Here is a 21,797-nt window from a genome sequence, read left to right as displayed (position 1 = left end):
GTGGGATATGATAAACTACCAATTCTGGTGATCAAATGAGCCTTCATTGAAGTAAATATGCATGGACAGCCACACCATGTCCAGGTCTCCTCAAGTAAATTTGATTGTTTGACATGTATTCACCCATCAAAGTATGTATCAGTGATTAATAACAACCCCCCAGCACGTTCAGCACTGACATGGCCTCTATTTGAGAGAAAAATGGCACTGGCCGGTATTCACTGGTGAATAGCTGTATACCATTTAGAGAATGATATGCCATGATGGGATGTCTCATCATAAATAATAGTGATGGCATCACGGCATCCTGTGAATGACATGTGCCATAAATACTTCGCCAGGCCAGAGACAATGGTTCATATAAATCCGCATCCAACCCCTTTTTTCTCAGCACAAAAAAATATATATATTATTTAAATGGACAATAAAAACAAATGTTTTTTGCTCCCCAGTCAGTGACAGAGAGACCTCCAGGACAATGCGCGCCGCTCCCTCGCTGTAGTCTCTGACACGCTGTTGTTATTTGCTTGTTTACAATCTTTGACATGATGTAATGGGATGGCTGTGAAAGTACTAGCCAGTAAATGGCACAGAAAATAAGACAGTCCTTTATGTCTTCCCCCTCCGCGTTTCTCTTTTTCTCCCCCTCTTTTTTTCCCCTTGTTTTTTCCCTGCAAACGGGGAATATGTTCTGCATTTCACTGAAGGAACATGAGCCTTGAATATAAGTAACTGTTTTTTGCATTAGGTACTCCCTGGAGGTAAGGGGTGGGGGGGGGGAGGGGGGATATCATGTCCCTGCGTGAAATGTGAATGTGAAATCTAGCAGAAAGAAATATTTATGACCATTTTCTGCTTGATTAGAGCTGGATGACATGCCTTAGGAGACAGTGAGTGGACAAAAGGCAGCAGTGCTGCTTCTGGGCAGATGTTAAAGAAAGACTTGTTTAAGGACGAGGGCATTCTGTCAGTGGACTCTGTGTGTCTGTGGGTGGGATGGGGAGGTCGGGGCTCAAGCATGGCAGGGGAAATTGACTAAGTCCAACAGGAGTGTAGTGGGATTTGCAATATCCAGAACTGGTCTTGTTTTCACTGAGATAAAAAAAAAAAAAAAGCACCAGTAATTTCTCTCAGATGATAATTCCAAGTGTTAAACCTAAAACAATAGTCCAACTGTGGTTCATTGAGAAACAAAACTAAACAGGAGCATGAATTGGTCCTGCACATGCTTTCATTTGTCAGTTACACATTTGACTTCAGGCTACAGTTTATCAACCAGCTGAGGTGAACTGGGATTTCATCCAAGACACAGGCAACTGTTTGATGTTACTGTTACCACTAGTCAGCTGTTTGATTTGGAATGTACAGCTTCTGTTCACTTCTTAGTACTCAGTATTTACTGTGTCCTCACGTGATGATTCTGCTCTGTTGCAGCATCTAAAGTATATTGATTCAGTACTACACATGATCTGTCTATGCTCTAAAAACAATGCAAACTTCCAATTTAATTAACTTTTACATAATGATACAACATTTTTCAAATTATTTACAACTCAAAAAAAAAAAAAAACTTGGTGACATGGGCCCGGCATTATTCTACAGTTTAAGTACTTTTAGAAGGTCAAAGCCATCTTTCAAATTAAGCTCTAATCTTTGTTGCTATTTACAAGCATACACATTTATATATGAAGGTTTCTGCTTCAATTATGCATCCATCTTACTTTCATTTCATCAGTAAACACTGGCCATGAAGTAAAAACAATGACCCACTAAAGGAAAGTCTGACTGAAGTAGCTGTATTGTAAAGATAGCCTCATTACCTCTTGATTTGGAAGGGTCACTTGGCCTTACAGGCTCCCAGCATCTTTGATGCAGCTGGTGCTTTTGCAGATCATTTGTTTGGAATTGTTATTTCAAATCATCTGTGTGTACACCCTAGAGTGGTTGTTGATTTCAGCACATTCAGTTGAAATGGTGGACATCACATTGAATCTGTTTCAGCAGAATTCAGGCCGCACATTAATTTTTGATGCCATTATTGTTCATAGTTAATTATTATATAAAGTATATGGCTTTCAAAAGTAAAAAAAAAAAATTGCCACTTAGAAACTTAATAGTGTGCGTAACAAATTTTACCTACAGGTTAATGCTGGTTTGTTTGCACATTAGCACGGTTAATACCTGGTACATTATAGTACTATAGCTTGTATGCTGTAGTGGCAAAGGCCAAAATAAGGATTTAAAAAAAAAAAAAAAAAAACTACAGTGCAGCTCAGTACAATACCACGCTTATGTAATTGAGTTGTATGGAAACTGCACTGGACACCTGGAAATTTGGATGTGGATGCGCTTTTTATTATACCACCGTATGTAGTTCAGGTTGTGTGTGAGCATGTTAGCATGCCCTCATGGCCAGTACAGTCATATTTGAAACAACTCCCTGCCAGTTAAATACCCACAATACTACGTTGTGCAATATTTTTGATAATTAAGCAACCACTCATACCAGGCCGGGGAGAAAAGTTTCTGTAGTCATCACGACTTCCAACATGCTTATTAGTGTTGTGGAGCATCAGGTTGAGTGCCAACCTATAAATAATCAGTTAATTACTGTATTGATGCAATTGTGTCAGTTGCTCAAGCAACCCATCTTTGGCAGCAGATTGATTGTGTTGAGACAGGAGAAAAACCTCACCTCCTCAGCCGTTTTCAATGGAGTACAAAATTGAAAGTATGATTAATTTTTCAATTTCTCTCTGCGGATATCTAATAATTGTGCCCATAGATAGCCAAGGGCTCTTATTAAACATTAACATGCAAACGAAAAGTTAGAATCAGAAAGATGGTATTTTGGATTGAATAATGTAAAATATCTGTAGGGCAACAGAGACAGAAGCAAACTATTCCAGGTTTATTCTTCAAATGTTTTCCACCACTGCACTGCCTACTCCTAATTACTGAGCTCTTATCTGCACACTCAACACTATATTTATTTTTCCTCATTGCCAAAATGCAAATTTCTCTAACCTTTTAATAACATGTACATGTCAGTAATTTTTAAAGGGTATCATTAGAAATGTCATTCAGACTGCCAGAATTGTCTTTTTCATTGGTATGTAACTACTGGACAGGTTTATTTTTGTATTATTATTTTTTTTTATTCACATTTTGGATAATTAATGTGAGACCATCTCCAACATGTAAATGCTTTGCTCTTTGATCTGTTAAAGGGAGTGTTGCTATGCACATGGTTCTTATTCAAGTAAATCAGCATGTTATCTCCTTGCTTTTCAATAGCGAGGCACTGTGCCTTTAAGAAGTGGTGCCTTCAGGCCCTTTCAGACCTGACGCGCACCTCTGAGCTCTGAATCCCATAATGTCCATTGGCTTGCATTGTGCCACAACAGCTTTTTGCTGTGTCAAGCAAAGCGCATTCTCAGTACAGCAATTTCGCGCCCAAGATTGAATTTTGGTCAGAAGAAATGAGGCAGCCAGCTGATATTATGTGTTGCTGAATTCCTTGTAACACGTTTGTGTTTTTATTGAGGATACGGTGGAAAGCCCTATGGCGCAAACACGTTTTCGACCAAGTAGGCATATATAAGATTGTGTTTTAACAGTCAGCTACTTTGTAGGTAGACAATATGTGTCACATAGCCTGTATGATAAACATGGCATTGGTTTGTTATATGGAGCAGACGCAGTGACGTAATCCCACGATTAGTTTTGAGAAGTCAGCCTATTTTACTCTGTCCTTATCGACTTCTTCATTCACCTTGTCATATGTACGCTAAACCCAGAGACTAGTAGGGCAAGTACAAAATATGCCTTGAGATTTGGCACAACATTTTTATAGCTGCACTACATCCACATAAAGGAATACGTTTTCTTTTTAAAACCCATTACTTTTTGTAACCCGCCGTAAATGTTCTGAGCATCAGAATTTACCTCTACTTTGGCAATCCACCCATTTAGATGAAGTCACTCGCTTTTTTCTGAGGCAAGTGAATTTCAAATTGCAATGCCTTATTTCACTTTTATTAAACTGATTTTTGACTGCAAACCTGTCTAAGTGTGTAGCTACAGAAAACAACCTAGACTACACTCTCCCCCTTAACATTAAAGTTAAGTAAACTTGAATGTTCTTTTTCTTAAAAAATTAATTTGATAAAATTGGCATTGAATAAAAGTAATGTTCAGGAACTAGTACCCAGAGTCAAGATATTGGTAGCCGTACCAAACCTTTTTGAATGACACCCAGACCTAGCGACGAGCGCAGCGTAAATCACATTGTGTCTGATGGGGCCTTTAAAGGAGGTTCCACCTTCAGGTCTTGGCTGTGTCTCTTCCCGTCTCTCTCCCTGAGCCGTCCCTATCCCTTTGTTCACTTCCACATAATATCATCATCATCTCGGATAGCTGTGGCACAGGAGAACTGCATTTGTCGATCAGATTTGGCTTGGCTGACGCCTCCTCCCCAGAAGTGTGAGGATGTGCGTGTAATGCTTGCCCGATCCGAGCCGTCGCCGGCTGATTGAGTGACCCTGCCTGTCACAGAGCAAGATAACCACATCAGTAAATACTCTCCACTCCTCCGCCCCTCAACACCATCCGGCCACGACCAGCAGCAGAGCAGCTCCACACGCGCTGAAAGCGTTCATTTCTCTGTGTTGTGTTATGAGCGTCCAAGTCCAAATCATGAGACACGTAATGCATTGTTTTACCCATCCGTTCCCTATCATAGCATGAAGGATCCACATAAACAAACATTTCATAGTTAAGGCATAGCCATATTGTCCAAGCCCCCTGCTCCTCCGATGGGAATTCTAACTCAAGTTTCAGATAGTTTTTCTTCCTCAATTTTACGAGGTCTCTAGCTGCTATCACGCCACCAGATTCCGGTTTCCCACTGTGATCTTATGATATTCCCCTCTCTTCAAAACATCACCAGCATTGGGGAAGGATTGAATTAGCGATTTGTGGTGCATTTATCTCGATCTGAGAGTAATTTGGTGCTCTCTGTCTTAGCACTCAAGCTCAATGAAAACAATAAATGGTGTCCTTATCTTCTCGAGTGAAATCAAGATAGGCACAGGAGGCTGTGAGTTATTTGTGGTTGATTTGGAGGGAAAGGAGGGACAGGAAATGGACACCCCTCTCACATTACCTCTCGCCATACAGAGGGAGACGGAGGGAGTTTTTTTTTTTTAATCAGCAGAAAGCCGTGCTTCTAATGTAAAAGTGTCAAAGATGTGCCTTAGCTCTGCAATGAGTGAAATCTGGTCAAGTCCTGTGTTAAATTGAAAACGGGTCCTCTGGGATTTGGAGGTGAAGGACCAGGGGACTCGGTGGAAGCAGCATCTTGGTCAATTATCACAATCTCCTTTGCTGTCCTCTTGATGCCTCCTGTCCTCTTTGTGGCTCCACTAGGTAATACAGCAAAACCTAGTTGACCAAATTTTGGATATGAGAACAAATGTTTCTGAAATTCTTCATTTTTGATCTAAGCAGTGATTTTTTTTTTGTCCGCCCTTAAATCAAAAATATGGCCCAAAGACATATTTGCTTTCAATTGCAAGTGCAGGTGAGTCTCCACTGACTTATAATGAATGAAAAACTGCTTCTGTACCACCGCCTTTTCCCTGCCTTTAGTAGTATTAAGCTTAACGTTCAAGCAACGGCTGCATGTCCTGGCATATCCCAGCAGCCTCTCTGGCTGGAGAGAAAAGGAACACTTCCTGGCAGGTGCGATGTGGGGAGCCACAGCTTCTGCCTTTTCGCTGACTCGCCACAAGTAATAAAAAGAGTAAAGTAGGGGAGGAAAAAACGAAAGTTACCCACCTTTCTATTTATATGTGTGCAGTCTTAATTTAACCACTTGAGCGGGAGCCAGAAAGCAAGCACTTGCCCCATATTTTAACCAGATGTTGAGGAGGGGAAGAAAAGCCTCACCAGAGTCTTGCAATCAAAATAATTATCTTTATGGGTGGATGTTTACAAAGTGTTTATGCGATATTGTGCAGGCAGACTAACAGAGTCTGCTTTTATGTGTTAAACATGATAAGTGCTGCTGTCTATTAAAAGACCAACACTTTTGCTTTATATAGGTGCCGCGTAGTTTATAAAGGCCTTTACAGCTTTCTTCAAAAGAAGGGAAGAACATGTACAGTGAGCCGTGATCCTCCTCCTCCTTTCTGTCTCACCTCTCTCTTCTGCCCGCTGTGAATCATAGCAGACAGCAGTGAATGCGGCCTCCTTCATAGACAGCCAAAGAAGCACCAGCAGTGATTTTGTAGCCACAGGGCAACAGTACTGCTGTAACCTGTCCTTTTGCCAAGCACGTATCAGATGGAGGCATAGGTATTTTCAACATATTTCATATTCCACAAGACCCGACTGTGACTTCTAATTTTATTCTTTATGTCACCTGATTGGGTAAATCAAATTGAAATTTACAGTATGTAGGCTGACATTTAATATGATTGCCAGATTTTGCTTCAGGGGAGTTTGTGTTTTTTTTTTTTTAGAGCTTCTCCATGTTGTAGTTTGACTGACGTTTTCTCTCAGGAGTCTACGTTTAATTTGAATAATCACCAATAAAAAAAAATAAAAAAATGGTGTGTACTTTGGGTTTGCAGGGACATCATTGTCCCAGATGAGTAAAGAAGTAAATGCGGGGGAGAAAACAGGTAATTATGCTGAACCAGTAAATTAATGACCCACTGACCCTCAAATTTAATTGATTTGGTAAAGACAAATTGTTTCTTTCTTCTTTTTTTCTGATCGCCCATTTTGATGTGTTTTGTTAGCTGTCTGTTGCTCTTTTTTTTTTTTTTTTTTTTTTTTAAACAAGTAATTAATTACTTATGTGAATCAAATAATAGAAACAAGGAGGGAGGATAGCTGTGCCTCTTCCATTTACCAGCAGGGCAATTATACTTGGCAGCTTGCGCTTTGTGGAATGATGTCATATCCTGGAAGAAGAGCAAAGACTTCACCTCCCACCAGATTCATTTTGCCCACACTGTTGTTTAGCTTTGTTTACTGTTTAAAATCATACACGCATAACGTTAACACAGAGTCGGCTGTTTGGTTGGAATAGTTTGGCTTGTAGATACACAAATTATGCAAATAAATGAGTGGAAAAAAAAAGAGGCTGCAGCAGCTGTGTGTGTTTCAGAAAATAGCTTTGTTCTGAGAGCGCCTGCCCCGGGTCAGGCCATCAACCTCACATACCGTCGCAAATATGTGGCGGTCAGCGAGTGTATTCCAAGTTACAGGGCAACACTTACATGTGCGAGTGCACCGTCTGGGTGATGACATGTGCTACTTTGCATGTAAATTCTTTTAGCGATTCACCTCCAAGTGAACCCACGGAGAACGATTCTGGTGCTGGCTTAAAGACAGAGGTGTGTTTTTATGACTAGGTGAGGCATGTCCTCTCCAAGGCCCTCGAGCACTGTATCCCTCTACCCTCCCCTTTAATCACTGTATCAACCGCTCTCATAAACTCCATGAGCTGTGTATTATTGTGTGTGTGTGTGTGTGTGTGTGTGTGTGTGTGTGTGTGTGTGTGTGTGTGTGTGTGTGTGTGTGTGTGTGTGTGTGTGTGTGTGTGTGTGTGTGTGTGTGTGTGTGTGTGTGTGTGTGTTTGGAAGTGTGTGTGAATGCCATGCGTATGCATCTGTGAGCATGTGCCCTTCCTTGTTGCCCCATTTTTAGACTTAATCAGCAAAAATAAAGCCATTGTAAGCTAGCTCATATTAAAGAGGTGATTATTGGTAATAAATACTTTTTATACATACTTATTACAGAGGCAGTTTTCTTCTTGCGCTTAATGAGAGTAATTTGATTTGCTTGAGAGATTACAGTTTCCTAGAATTAATGCGGCAGTCCCCATTCCAAGATAGAGTGAGATCTAAGATTCTTCACAGGTCGTGTGCTGCTAGATGCACCCCTCTCACATAGCAGCTAATGGAGTTGAACAGCAGTCTGTCATCCCCCCGCCCACCACCCCAGCAGCTCTATAGCCCACATGCCCTTGGTTCCTGCAGTGCTTGTTGTTTGGGCTACTTCTGCCTTCTGATTTTACTTCTTTCTCTTATTCATGCCAGCCAATACAAAGCAGCTCTCTCTGAAAAACAAGGGGATGGGAATTTATTGTATATATGCAATGTTCACTCATCAATAAAATTCAACATCTGGGAAAATTATTCACCCAATTGCACTAATTCAAATGATGCTCTAGCTGCATCAGGGGTGTTTTCTTGTTTGGTTTTTTTTGACCGTAGTGTCACTTCGTCTGTTTCCCGTTTGTCGTTGTTTAATATTTCCATCACATGTTTATGTAAGCCCTTCAAGCTTAGTGCATAACTTAATTTGAGTTGTGATCATCTTCTCCCGCGACATTTATTGAAGCCTGCAACTTGCAGGTCTCAGCGCCTAAAGCTGAAGGTGGCTCAGGCAGATTGAGGGCGACCAATTCTGTCACCACATTGCACTTTGCATGTTAATTAAGCTCGAGGTGGTTTAGGAAAGTGCTTACACTGAAAGCAATGAAATGACTTGTTAGTCCATAAACACTCTGGAAAGAGGCTAAAATGAAATAGGATTTGTATATCACAATTATGAACAGTGAATCTGTTCTTCGCAGGCCGTGTGCTGCTAGATACAGCCAACTAGATGCAATCTAATCTTGAATCCCAATCTACGATTTTGTCTGTAGTGGCAGATATATCTAAATATGTAGTGGTCAGTTGTTGCCTTAAAGCTACAAGAAACTAGGAACCAGTCAGCAATTTTAGACCATAAGGCACTTCCCCTCTTTCAACAGCCAATCAGCTGGTAGGGTAGTCAACTGGCATGTAGTAATGACACGTAGTCGTTGCTATGAAGTTGTTACACTGTCTAGTTGCTGTGGTTTAAAGTGGCTGGTTCCAGAATACTGCAGACTTCTGAATTGTATTGAGTATCAAATCATCTCATTGTAAATCTTTGGTCTGAACTGGCCTTTAAACTTTATTCCATTCATTTCCTGGTTCAAATGATCAGTTCCACTCAAATGTTTTGTCACAGATGCGTACAGGTACTGTTCTCCACTGATTGTCAGGTTCCTTGATACAGCAGGTTTTCTTCAGAGGAAAATGACTTGTCACAGATGTAGTGCAGATCATGGCAGCGCTATTGTTGACATTTTTAGCAGTGTTTGACTTTTTCCACATTTACTGTTAACAGACTGTGAATTCAGGTTGTTGAGTAAACTGAGGTGTTCAGCCCCGAATACATGCTAAATGCTTTCTAAATTCAAACCTTGTTTTGATATTTAATGAATTTTTCAGCTCATTCTTTTTGGTACATATAATGTAAAGCAGGTGTCCTCTCCTAGACATTTCCATGCTATACTGTATCAATGGTCAACACAGAGTAAACAGATGTTACATTCGGTTATTTTTTTGGGTCGTATGTTGGAAGGATGCACCGGACGTTTGGCTGTGGTTCCTCAGGGTTCAGGTTCTTGATTAAACATACAGTTTATAGCTGTGAGATTCTTCAGTTATCGTCACCGCTGGTTGTCATGATTCACTCATCACCAAAGGACCAGTGGTTTGTTTGTCTGACGACTTTGGAATGTTGGCGCTTGAGTGTCCTTAAGTGCATTTGCACACATAATAAATCATCTAGGTACTCAGACATACCTTTTGTATGTGTTTTGTAAGTTCACATGCTTTCCAAATACATCCCATAATTATCTATGTATCGATTGGCTATGTATAGGAGTTTTTTTATAGGTCTAAATTATCATAGGGTTATTGTAAGATGCTGTATATATCTGCACAACAAGCAACGGCAAATCGTCTCCATTATCGAAGAGTGAGTGAGGCTCTTTGTCTTCCCCGGCACCAGAACTGGCAAACTTTTGTTTGTCCATCCACCCTCCACATCTTCCCACCAAGCCAATGAAGGTTAATAATTCCTGGAATAAGAGAAACCCACCAAAAAAGTGAGGCCCACCATGTGTCACACCATCTGCCTGTGAGACTATAATACATTACAGTCCAGTGTGACGGGTGATGTGTCTGGACCCTGCTGGAGATTACTCCTCTTTATGGCCGGGGCAATCAGATTTTTTTTTTCCAGCTTTTCTCTTCCCTTCCTTTATTCCTGGCGGCATAGGATCATATTACCCATCTTGGAATGACTTCAACAGAGACACTGCTATTCCCAGGGAGCTGTCTCTCCCCGCTGCAACTCAATCCATAGCCAATTGGACTGGCCTGTGATTTATAGAAAATCCTCTCCTTCGGAGGAACTCTTGTCAACACACACACACACACACACACACACACACACACACACACACACACACACACACTGGGAATTCTCCCTTAGCAGCTCATGATGTGTTAGGTCTCAGGTCAGGACAGTTCAAGGCAGTGAGCAGTCGTAGGAAAAAGATGTACCATCGGAAGACGCACGACGGCTTACCATGAAGGCTATGACCCGGTTGTTTGATGCACGGTTGTTTACTTAATTTTATTTTTTAATCCAATCAACAGGATGCTCTTCTGCTCTTTGGGCAGATGTCATGTCCAATTTGTCTTCAAGGGAGCAGTCAGAATACGCTTTGGGCAGTGTCACGCTTATTGTCTGCTTTACTGATTAGTGGGATTGTTCATCTAGATGAGTTACTTTTGCATCGACGCTGAGCTAACCAACATGCCCTGTGGTGCCGAGGTCAAAGAGTGGTCAGCTCTCAACACAGGCCATCAGTTCAGACCCCGAGCACTGTGACGCTCCATGACCGTGGCAACTCCTCTTCTGCTCCTCGAGCACCCTCCTATAGCTGTGTGCAGAATACATTCATCTATATTCACCACAACTAAATTGGAAGATTTAGGGGTTTTACCGGTCGTATCCCGGAAGTCTCGAGTGTATCAATAATGTTGAGTCCTCCGTCTATGAGACCAGGGCAGATAGAGCTTCCCATTCTAAACAATATCATTCACGCATGATAAAATCTGCTCACAGTATTCTAGGTCTCACGCTGGGTTTTGGAAGCACCCATTTTCCCAAGCACAACACTCCCTGCTACAAAGTGATGCAACACTTCCAACAAAGATGCAATCGAGCGCGTGTTTTCTAACAGTCCGTCTAAGTACCCAGCACAGTTGGCATGCCCCTTCTTTTTTCCTCTCACTTTATCAACTTGACGGATATTATCGCCGTATTCAGCAGTGGGCATCCTGAGGCCTCATATGCTCAGAACAAAAAGCTAAGGTCAGGGAGAGGAACGGCTGAGATCTACCCGCAGCGTTGTTCCCAGATCGCTTGTGCTTTTTCCTTTTTTTTTTTTCCTTCTTTACTCTTTTTAACTCTCATTTTATCGTCTTCTCGCTCTCATACTTTTCTCTCTTTCCCTCCATCTGCCTCCAAATGACACCTAAGCACTGACTGCTCCTCCGACTGATGTGCCTGTGTGTGACCTCGCTCCTTTAGTGGACCCATTCACAGTCAATGCTAAAGCAGAATGCCTGGCTCTTGGCGGGTAGACATAAGAGAGACAGTGACACGCGGCTGTGCGCTGATAGACTTTCCACTGGAGTGGATTAAATCAGCATCAGGCTAGTGGAGCTGATTACCTCAATATGAAAATGCAGTATCTTAATGGTACATATTTTCATGAGGCAGCCCAGTTGCCTTTCATTTTGCGGCTAATATGTCTATTCTTATGAGTCATTTACTTCTTTAATTACCTTTAGCAGCAGATGCACAATGGTGTATTAATGTGAATGATTTTTACTGCCACTTTATCATACTGAGCCTGTGAAGTTGAAAGGCGTAATTGAGGTGGAAGAGTGACTCGTGAGAGAAACAATATTTAGTTGACAGTTCCTCTTGTACTCTGGGAGGGTGTTTATGAGTTTACACCGCTCTAAAGCTGTAATAAACGCAGCATTCGTTTAATAACGGTGGGGGACGGAAATTATTTGGCTGAGATCTGCTCAGTTATTGAATCATCGCAGGAAGTTGTTTGGTGTAATCAGACAACACGGTGCATGTGTCATTGTGTCTTTGCATGCACTTTCTGGCGACAAAATGAGTGTTTGCAGCAAGCAAACCCTTATTTGCTTTGGTCGGGTTTGCAGCATGTGCAACTCTGACAACCCATGTAATTTGCATGTGTGTGCTTGTGGTGTGTCTGTGTGTTTTGTCTGAAGCTTGTGTACTTTCCTTGGTGTGATTTTCTGATGCCGACCACTCTGAATAGAGGCCTTCTTTAGCCATCTGTTGTTAAGCTGCTGGCTAAGCAAGGCTGGGGAATCCAAACAAACGCAGAGCACACAGCAAACGGAAGCTGTCAGGGCTGCATAGCTGAGCTGACCTCGCCGGGTTAGGGGAGAGTGTGTGTGTGTGTGTGTGTGTGTGTGTGTGTGTGTGTGTGTGTGTGTGTGTGTGTGTGTGTGTGTGTGTGTGTGTGTGTGTGTGTGTGTGTGTGTGTGTGTGTGTGTGTGGGGGGGGGGGGCAGGGTGGGGGTGACCCCGCCGTACCAGGCTCTGAGTGCCCGAACCGCCTGGTTGGGGCACTGTTTACCCTCCCCTCTGCACCTCCTGCAACCTCCGCCTCCTCTCTGCTACATTCTCTTTTTTCCTCTCTTTCCATCGCTCCTATACCCCTCTCTTCTGTTTCACACTCTCATTCTCTTCCTCCATCTGTCACCCCCCCCCCCTTCTCTTTTCACTCCACTCCTTCCATCATCAGTCCTGCTTCACAGCCCTCTCTCTTCTATCTTCACTCACAGTTAATAACTTTCGTCTTGTTTTTCTTACAGTCATTTATCCCCCCCCCCCCCCCAAAAAAAAAAACCCCACTTGTCAGGGCTGCATTACCTGTTATGGAGAGAGAGAGAGAGGGGGGGGGGGTTACAAGAGGAGGTGTGTTGGACAAACAAGATGGGGTTTTTATTGAAGTCAGATTTTGTCTTATGTAAGTGCATGCACTACCTTATTGTTTAAATGTGGATATTTGAAATGTTTAGTGTTGTCATAAATATTAATAGATTAGTTGAAAAGTGCAGTGAAGGAAGGCAATCTAATGGTTTGAAGTGGGTATAAAACGTTGATTTATTTATGTATTCTACATGAATTAGTTTGGAAATCTAAACACAGACTGGAGAGTGTTGTTGCAAGAGCCCTGTAATGCGCAAGGTTTGAGCATCAGGGCCTGTTTTCCATGTGGAGTGGCTTTTTGGAAAAGGCATTAATTATATACTTACTGGGAAACCAGACTTTCCCTGCTTTGCATTGCAGATAAACGTCCGTATTACTGAGGAAAAGAGAAAGGGGGGAAAATGCAATTAATATAAATAGACATGATCCTCACTGCTTATCCACTTACATGTTTAAAAATCACCCCCTGCCAAAAAAAAAAATTAAAATCATATGCATTTCAATTAAAATGACAAGTATTCCAAGTGAATTCCATTACTATATGTTTGCATAGTCAACACGCCTCTAACTCAATAGCTATCAGTTCTATATGGTGAACATGAGGTCAGTTATACCCCCGGCTTTACCAAATTCATTACCGCCGACTACAATAGACCTTATAATTTATGAAATGATTACTTAGCTTTCTTGACTAGCCTGTGGAAGAAGCTTACTTTAGCTTAATCCGCTGGCAACTCACAGTGAAAAGCTAGTGAGAGAAGAGGCCAGTTTCCTGGCTTGGTTACTGCCGAGTAGCAGAGGACCTTGTCTTTGAAAAGGAAACAGCAGAAAGTGATAAATGTCAGGTGAGGTGAGATGCGCGATCAGTCAGAAAGTCAAGCAGATAACCTTGACATTTAGGCCGCTGGTGTTGGAGTCCCGCCGAGGCAGCAGAGCGAGACCAGAGGGCCCGGTGTCTTCTGAGCGGGACTACATTAAGAGCTAACCTATTAGTCGTGTTGTTTCTGGCTGTCTCTGAGCTGCACTCTCCTGCCTAATAAAGCCTGGCGAAACATAGCCGCTGAGTAAATACACTGAAGCACACAGACACAAGTGCAGAAACACACAAACAGATTCACAACCTGTTCCTTCTCCTTTTGTCCGAGTGACCGCAGGGATCCAGTTACACCTGCTTGCACATCTTCTAGCAATTAGGAGCAATCTGCTTAGAACCATTTCACGTTCAAGGTCTTCCCCAGCCGTGGCAAGAAGAGGCCAATGTGTGTAGAGCAACAGAGGTCTTCCTGTTGATGGGCCTGAACAAATAACACATTCCGTTTCTACTTGTCTATCATTTAGAAAATGTGATTTCAGCAATGTGCATCTGTCACACTTGCAGCAAGTGGAGTGACTGCTCTGATTCCTCCCTTGCCGTTTTGGTTGTTGGAACTGATTTTGATGGTTACACTGGGTCAGTAAAGTTGTATAAAAAGGGATCAGAGAGAGACCTATCTGAAATATGTCTGGCAGTGGGAATAGGTGCAGCGAGGGATTCAGCGGAGAGCAGACTTGACTGTGTGGCAATGCTCTGAGCTGGGATTTGTAAGACACCCAGAGCTGGCTTTAGCAGCAGGAAACCCCAAAGCCTGTAAATAATCCACATGTGCAGACTGCACATAAAGACATCCAGTACTTAGCAGTTCCCTTATCACAGCGTGATAGCCCAGGGACATAAGAGACGCTCCTGCTTCTATTCACTAATATGGTGTGAAACTAGATGCAGATAAAACGCCTGTTGTTTATTGAGGAAGTTGTGTTAACATGGAGAAGAGGATGTGAACTTTGAACACATTTGAAATGTGGAAAATAAAAGAGGATTGCAAATGACAAGGATACCAAATTGCAACGGCTTTGTTGCTGATAAAACCTTGTCATGTGCTGCAGGGTGTTTTCTAATCAAAAGCACCTGGAGGATTCACTCCCTCTATGGAGTGTGTGTATTTGTATGCTTGTTAACTCACAACCAATGAATGTACGTATGGTGTGTGAATGTGGGCGTCTGTCGGTGCAGTTGTGTTCTTATTCCAGTAACAAGCTTGCCTCCCAAACAACCTCAGTTCCAGATTATAATGGGCCTGCTGTAGTCTTGTATACTTTAGCAGAAAATAATGTAATATACACAAATCCTGCTTTTTATGTTCTTTTTACCTCGAAGTAAACCCTCAATGATTACACATTGCACTCGTATATGCTGTATTTCCAAAACGATTACAATGATGTCAATATAATTGTGCCAAGTTGTAGCCTCACATCTTGGCTTTTGAACTGGTTCAGCTGTCCACTAGAAACCACTGTCCTCGAAAGCTGCACAACAACCTCTTGCTGTATTAAGTTTGGAACCCGTAACTGTGGATTTTGAAATGGAGTCGTCGTATTCGTAGAATGGCCTTTGTTTTGTCACGATTGGACTTCACTGTCATCTACTGGATTTCAGGACGTATAGCATTTAGTAGCCCAGTTACCCCTACTCGTATTGTTAATGAACGTGAAAAATAAATCGCAGACATGCCACATGATTCGGATCCTCTCCAAAAGGTAACGGCTTCTCCCGTGGCCCGTTCTACACCTTTCCACCAAGTGTCATGAAAATGGGGTTTATAATTTGTCCACAATCCAGTAGTCAAGCAAATAAACAAGCAAAGCACACAGAAAACAAAACCACCTTTGCAGAGGTACAAACGTAATCCACGACTATAAAGTCTAAAAGTGTGAGTCTTTCAGTTTACCATTTTTCTACAGGATGATAAACTGTAGTTCTTAGGATAACCTACTGTCCCCATTACCTCCCCTGAACATATGTTGTAACTCAAGTTAACCCTTTCAACAACAACATGCTGTTTTCCTTACTCTTCACCTGCTGTATCCTAGTTTCCGGTTCATCATATCGTATCAGCTGTGTGTGTGTGTGTGTGTGTGTGTGTGTGTGTGTGTGTGTGTGTGTGTGTGTGTGTGTGTGTGTGTGTGTGTGTGTGTGTGTGTGTGTGTGTGTGTGTGTGTGTGTGTGTGTGTGTGTGTGTGAAATAGAGGAGGCGTTGGTGCTGTGTAAACATCGCACTGACAGTTCACAATAGGATTTTTTTTGCCCAGCGTTAGGCCTCTCGAAGGCATGCCACCTTCAGTGGCCCTTTTAAGATACAAACTTAGCAGCAACATTCCTGTGCGCGAGGCCGACCTCACAACGTCAGCTCTCAGCTTGCTCACATTTAAGTTCCTTTATTGTTTATACCAACAACAGTGTTTACTCATCGCAGCCAACATATTCAGGCTTGCTCTGTCAGCCAGCGCTGTGATTTGCTTATGTCAAGATGATCACTGGCTATATTTTCAAGGGCATGATCACATAATTATTGCCCTGGCTTTAATTGGAAGAATAATTTGATGAAGCTGTTGACATGAAATGTAGGCGGCTGTGTAATAATCTTCTCATTTCATGCAATGTGGTAAAGTGCTATCATTGTTTAAACTGCCGTGTGACTCCTCTGTGTTAGGCTAAGGCAATCCCTTAATGTCGTCATAATGGTCCGATAGCATGTAACATTTCTGCAGCTAATGAATGACAGATATAAAGACACGTTCAAACACACACAACTGGACACTGTGGGATCCACCCTCAGGTCTTTCCTGTTTTAAATGGCATAATTGTAATACTAAGATAGTAAGATAACGGAATTATTTGATGTCCTCATAGCATTAATAATAAAATCTGAACGCGCTTTGTAAATATCACATTATTGTGGTGTCAGAATTTCTACTTGTAGGAACTGACCTTTTGCAGTCGGCTTTTTTCTTTTCTTTATACACTGACGACAGCGAGTAAAGACTTCCCAGAAACGTAGCTTTTCATCCATTACTGTCTGAACTTCCTATCATATCCTGTTGACTCAACTCTCTTTGTTCCAACACCCTCGGTTGTAAACCCAGACACACACCGCACACACATTTCACTGCATGTGTCATCAGTTACAGGGAAAAAGAAAACAGAAAAACTTTGTTTACTCTTCAATATACCCGCAATACCACACCTCGGGCCTCGTGAATGGTTTGCTCACAGCTTTTTTTCCTTTATGAATTGTTTAGGTATCTTTTAAATTTAGGATGCCGTAGTGTCTGACAACATGTTTGATTGTCATTTGTAGATTATCACATCTGCAAATGCAACATTTTTAGGTTTATCTTTTGTTTTGTTTTTATCACTGGAACTGAAGGATTTAAAAAAAAAAAAAAAATTTAACCAATAAAATGTTACAATCTAAAAGAAATGTAATAATCTTTAATAAATTGATGAAACAAAATGTCTTTTTAAATGCCATGGATTTTCAGTAGCCATTTTCACCATTATCAATATGAATTTTTAATCATTCAAAGGCTTTGTAATGTGATGAAAAATATCATCATCATGCTCTGAATGAATACAAGAGAAAATCTCACAATAATATCGTTCGTTAGTATTTTTTCCGATCCCCTCACAGAGTTAGTTCAGTTCACATCTTGATTCCGATATTTCAGCCAGATTGTAAGTTGCTCTGGAGTGAAAACTTTGTGCCTAAAATGTTAAATCTAAATATCGGTGTCATGCGTGGGAGTGAATCTTGCTCACATAGTTCTTAGTTTGAATTTATACACTTTCTTTATGAGTGTGCTTGCTTGAATGGGGGTTCCCCTCCACAAATTTTAAAGCAAAAGACAATTAGGCATGCAGAATGAGATATGTTGCTCTAATGTCATTTATCTTCACATGAGAGCTCAGAGAAGGACAGACACAGACCGAGAGAAGGATCATTTTTGTTCTTGAAAGTTGAGCATGGTGAAATGCCAGGAGTGTGGCCACTTTGTAGCCTGTGGTCATATTTATGCCTCATGATGTCATCTGACAGCCGTGCGTTTGGGAGGGTCAATACATACACCCACACACAGACAGTCATACAGCTGTTCCCTTCAACCCCCTAACTTTCTCTCCCCTTTTCTGTCTCAAAGTATAGTCTGACTTTACTGGCGTCTTTGTCTTTTTCGTCTGTGCACAGGGCTTTCTAATTGCTCGTTTCTTGTAGATATCTTCCTTTCACACAGTCTTTTACAGGTTTCACTCACTTTTCACACAACTTTGTGCTCCTTTTTTTTTTTTTTTTTTTTTTTTTTTTCTCTTAGCTCTCACTCACAATCTTCTTGTTAAATATCCCACCATTCACTCATACTGTTTCTGTACTTCTTAAATAAATGACTGAAGAAAGAATAGATTGTTCGTCTATGAGATGAGCCTGGATGCGCCCCCCCTCCCCCTGCTGTTTGTTTAATTGTGGGAGCAATCGTCTGAGGAACATGGAAAGAATGAGGCCAGTTATTTACCCAGATGGTTTACTGGTGGAGGTGTGAGGCTGGCCAGCTCACTGTGGGAACACAACGCTTGCTTTTCTTGGTATCGCTGACCGTTTTCAAGACCACTGTGTTTTTTTCCCCCCAGCTCTCCAGCTTTGTTTGCTCTGGATGGCATGTTTGATTATTTATCGTAAGGGAAAAGGGAGTAGCTAGAGCAATAAACATGTGACTGCACTGTATTTTGTTTTCCACTGAGAAGGCCGTGTCCTTTAACAGATATTTGAAGCAGCCATAAAGTCTTTTATTTGCTTTCTGGACGCGAGTTCAGCTGAGCTAAAGGAGGATCAAAAGCACTGATTAGTGTTTTTGACAATTTGTGTTGCTGTAAGTGCAACTTATCAACAGATAAATATTTATTCTGGATTGCTGTCGATGATTTGTTTGTCTCTTCTATGTCTGTGGATTTGTTTTGACATCTGATCATTGCTTATACCAGCCTGAGCTTTATGATTCTGAATAGGAGAGTATAAAAAGATGCTCTGTGATGTTTGTTATCTATCAGAAGGCAAGAGGAATATTGTTCAAAGGGGATACATCTGCTCTGATAATAGGCATCAAAGTGCTCTCAAGGGACTTTTGGCCTATCTGCTTCTAGCATTTCTACTGAGCACTTTTAACACTTTTTTTTTTTTTTCTCTGTTTTAGGCGCTCCAAGTGGCTCGACAGATACTCCTCCATCAACAACAGCAGCAACAGCAGCAACAGCAGCAACAATCCCAGTCACAGCAGCTGCATTCTCAACAAAACACAGGCCGCAAATCCCCCAAAGTCAACGACAAGCAGCAAAGCCTACAGGTACGGTAAAATAAGTTGCGATTCTCCGACTTACGTTTAGATATTAACTCATCATTATCAGGAGGTTTGGTTATTTGACGTTGTGGTTACTCAAATCCAAAACAAAGCAAAAAAAACTCGTGCAACTCTCGCTAGAACAAAGTGTGCAAGAAAAAGTACAGCACTAAGCACGGGCTAAGTTCACAAACAGGAAATTAAAATTGGCAGTGCATTTGCAGTTATGTATGCTCGCACATTATGTGTGAGTTAGCAGCACACACACAGTTAACCATGTGTCCTCTAAAATCTTGACAGAACATTAGGAGCAGCAGTATGTAGAAACAGGCTCTATATATAGCCCAGAGTGTCAGAAACACCATTTGTGGTGAGTTTAGATCACACAAGCTCGTCCAGTATCCCCTGGATCATCCTTGTTTGTGATTTTTACAGTAGACAGGACTTTCCTTATTGACTGCACTTTATTTATGAAGTGTGTAGTCTGGGTATGAGCAGGAGAAAGCATGGAAATGAGGGATAAGAAACGGAAGAAGTGATTCCTCCCACAGACACGTGAGGCTAGCCAGCCAGGCAGAGGAAGCTCCATGCTTTCCCTGCTTGCCTTTGATCACACACATCCACCAGAATTAAAAGAAGAGCAGGTCCCTGCCACTAGCAGCAGGAGGTGCTATAGAGCAGCCCACGAGTGGGGCGGGTGATCCAGTTGGTGGGCATGGAGATGGAGCTGAGAGCGAGGAGCAGGGGGTGGGAAAGTGCAAAAGGTTGTGAGAGTTAAAGAGGTAGTGGGACAGTTATGCGGACTGCCTTTTTTGATGCTTAGAAGAAAAGGAAAAACAGCCGGAAAATATTTTTTTATTGTTGTTGTAATCTTGTCTCGCATTTAAAATTGAACAGCGTTGCATATCTGATGCAATATTTACGTTAATTTCAGATCAGCTGCCCAGAGATGTATATCTTTGTTTGAACAAGAAGCGGTTGTTTGTGTCAGTGTGAAATTGCAAACGACTTCAGGGCATATTTGGTAATTAATACGGAGGCCCTGTTCACTGTGTGTATATATATAATATTTAATACCCTTACTATCCCATTGGGGGCCCTTTTTAATGAGCTATTGTAGCAGCTAGGTCTAATGTCAGGTTGTGGAAAAGCCTCTTTGTTGTGCAGATGTCTTCGGAATAGCTCCAGAGGATGAAATATGACTGTGATGACCTTTCAGTTGTGTGCATATTTGTCAGGATTCAAATAAGTTGAAAGGATCAAACTAAACAGTTTCCCCAGCCTGCCAGGGAATTGTGCTGCAGAGGTCAACAGAGGGGACCACAACGGCAGATTCCAGCGTACAGCCAGTTGTTGGTACATAGTGAAGTACTAGACCATCTCCTGCAGACAAAGACAAAATTAAAATTCTAATTTATTAATGTATACAGAGAGCTTGGCCAAGCTGTCACTCAGCTATTGAAAAGAGAGTCGGGCCCTTTCCCACCTCCCACTCCCCCCCGCGCTTCCCCTCCCCTTCGCTGCTCAGTTCTTGTGAAGAGAGCTCAGGCTCGCTGTAGTATCTAACTAACGCTGTAAATTGTCTGCTCTCTAATGTTGTATGTTACATTTTGCTGGGTTGAAACTGCCATTATGAAAAAGCCACAGGTTCAGACAAGTGTTTGTTTATCTCTGAATTACATATTCTGCTAATTAAACACACCCCCAACTACATACACACAAGCCAAGTGTTCATACATAAACATCAGTGTGCAGCTCTGTGTAAGCATGTATTACATTTGTTTAGTTTTTTTTCTCCACTCCTGGTTTCTGCTGGTTGTTTTCTGTCTCACAAACATATTTAGTGAAACAGCAGAGTCTCAGTCTCATCTCACATGTTCTTTTAAGAAGGAACCCCATGCTTAGAGAAGCCCCCTTCACACAGAACATTCCCTATCTCCATCACACAGCCTGGATAATGATTCTCTGTTGAGCTGGACTGGGTCATCAAAAGACATGATCCAACGATTATGAGACTGTGTAGTAAGCTGACACCTCATAAAAGCACCTGATGTGCAGACGAGGCTCCATTCATCTCAGCGGTCTTCCTATTAGGCACGAGGAGATGTGCAGAGAGACTTTTACTCATTTGGAGATGTGACTCACTTTCCAATTCATTCAAGTCAAAAATAATGAACCACACTATATGTGAAACATCTGAAAAAACTGACCTGCATAGAGTACTAAAGGGAAAAAATATGAGTCAAACAAGCCTCCAAATCCTTGATCAGCATTAAATGGCTGTTTGGTTTTATATCTCCAACAGGGGTGCTCCCCCCCAGCCCCCCTTCACCCCTGTACCGCCCTCCCCTGCCTTTGGATGAAGATGCCTGTGCTGTGTACTCAGCAGCCTAGAGGCCTTTTAATCATACTAGATATACAAACAGCTGCTATGCAGGCTGGAAAGCAGCTAAACATACTTGACTGGTCAAAAAGCCAGTAAATTACATTGACAGAATGACACGTGTAATTAAACGAATCCATGCCGCTTTTACCTTTTGCGCTCCACACCTACAGTGGCACGACGACGAGAGCCGGCAACTCCCACCCCGCTAATTACCATTATCAGTGAAATGGTAGGGTTTGACTCATTAGTTCCATGTGCATTTA

At 41.9% G+C, this 21,797-nt stretch overlaps 1 protein-coding gene across 2 annotated transcripts in view; it reads left to right on the top strand.

Moving 5' to 3' along the window:
- The window catches only part of foxp1b (forkhead box P1b), a 156,534-nt gene that overhangs the window by 82,255 nt on the left and 52,482 nt on the right, over positions 1-21,797 (top strand). For both annotated transcript variants that reach the window (XM_069714524.1, XM_069714533.1), the window contains exon 7: positions 19,005-19,154. In XM_069714524.1, coding sequence (XP_069570625.1) covers positions 19,005-19,154 — 150 coding nt within the window. The remainder of the gene's footprint in view (positions 1-19,004; positions 19,155-21,797) is intronic.

This window comes from Brachyistius frenatus, unplaced genomic scaffold, assembly GCF_029030835.1.
Source record: "Brachyistius frenatus isolate BFR_SWC_R1_liver_20210118 unplaced genomic scaffold, ASM2903083v1 Contig_4, whole genome shotgun sequence".
In the NCBI taxonomy this organism is placed as follows: Eukaryota; Metazoa; Chordata; class Actinopteri; family Embiotocidae; genus Brachyistius; species Brachyistius frenatus.
This window is presented reverse-complemented; position numbering and strand designations above follow the sequence as displayed.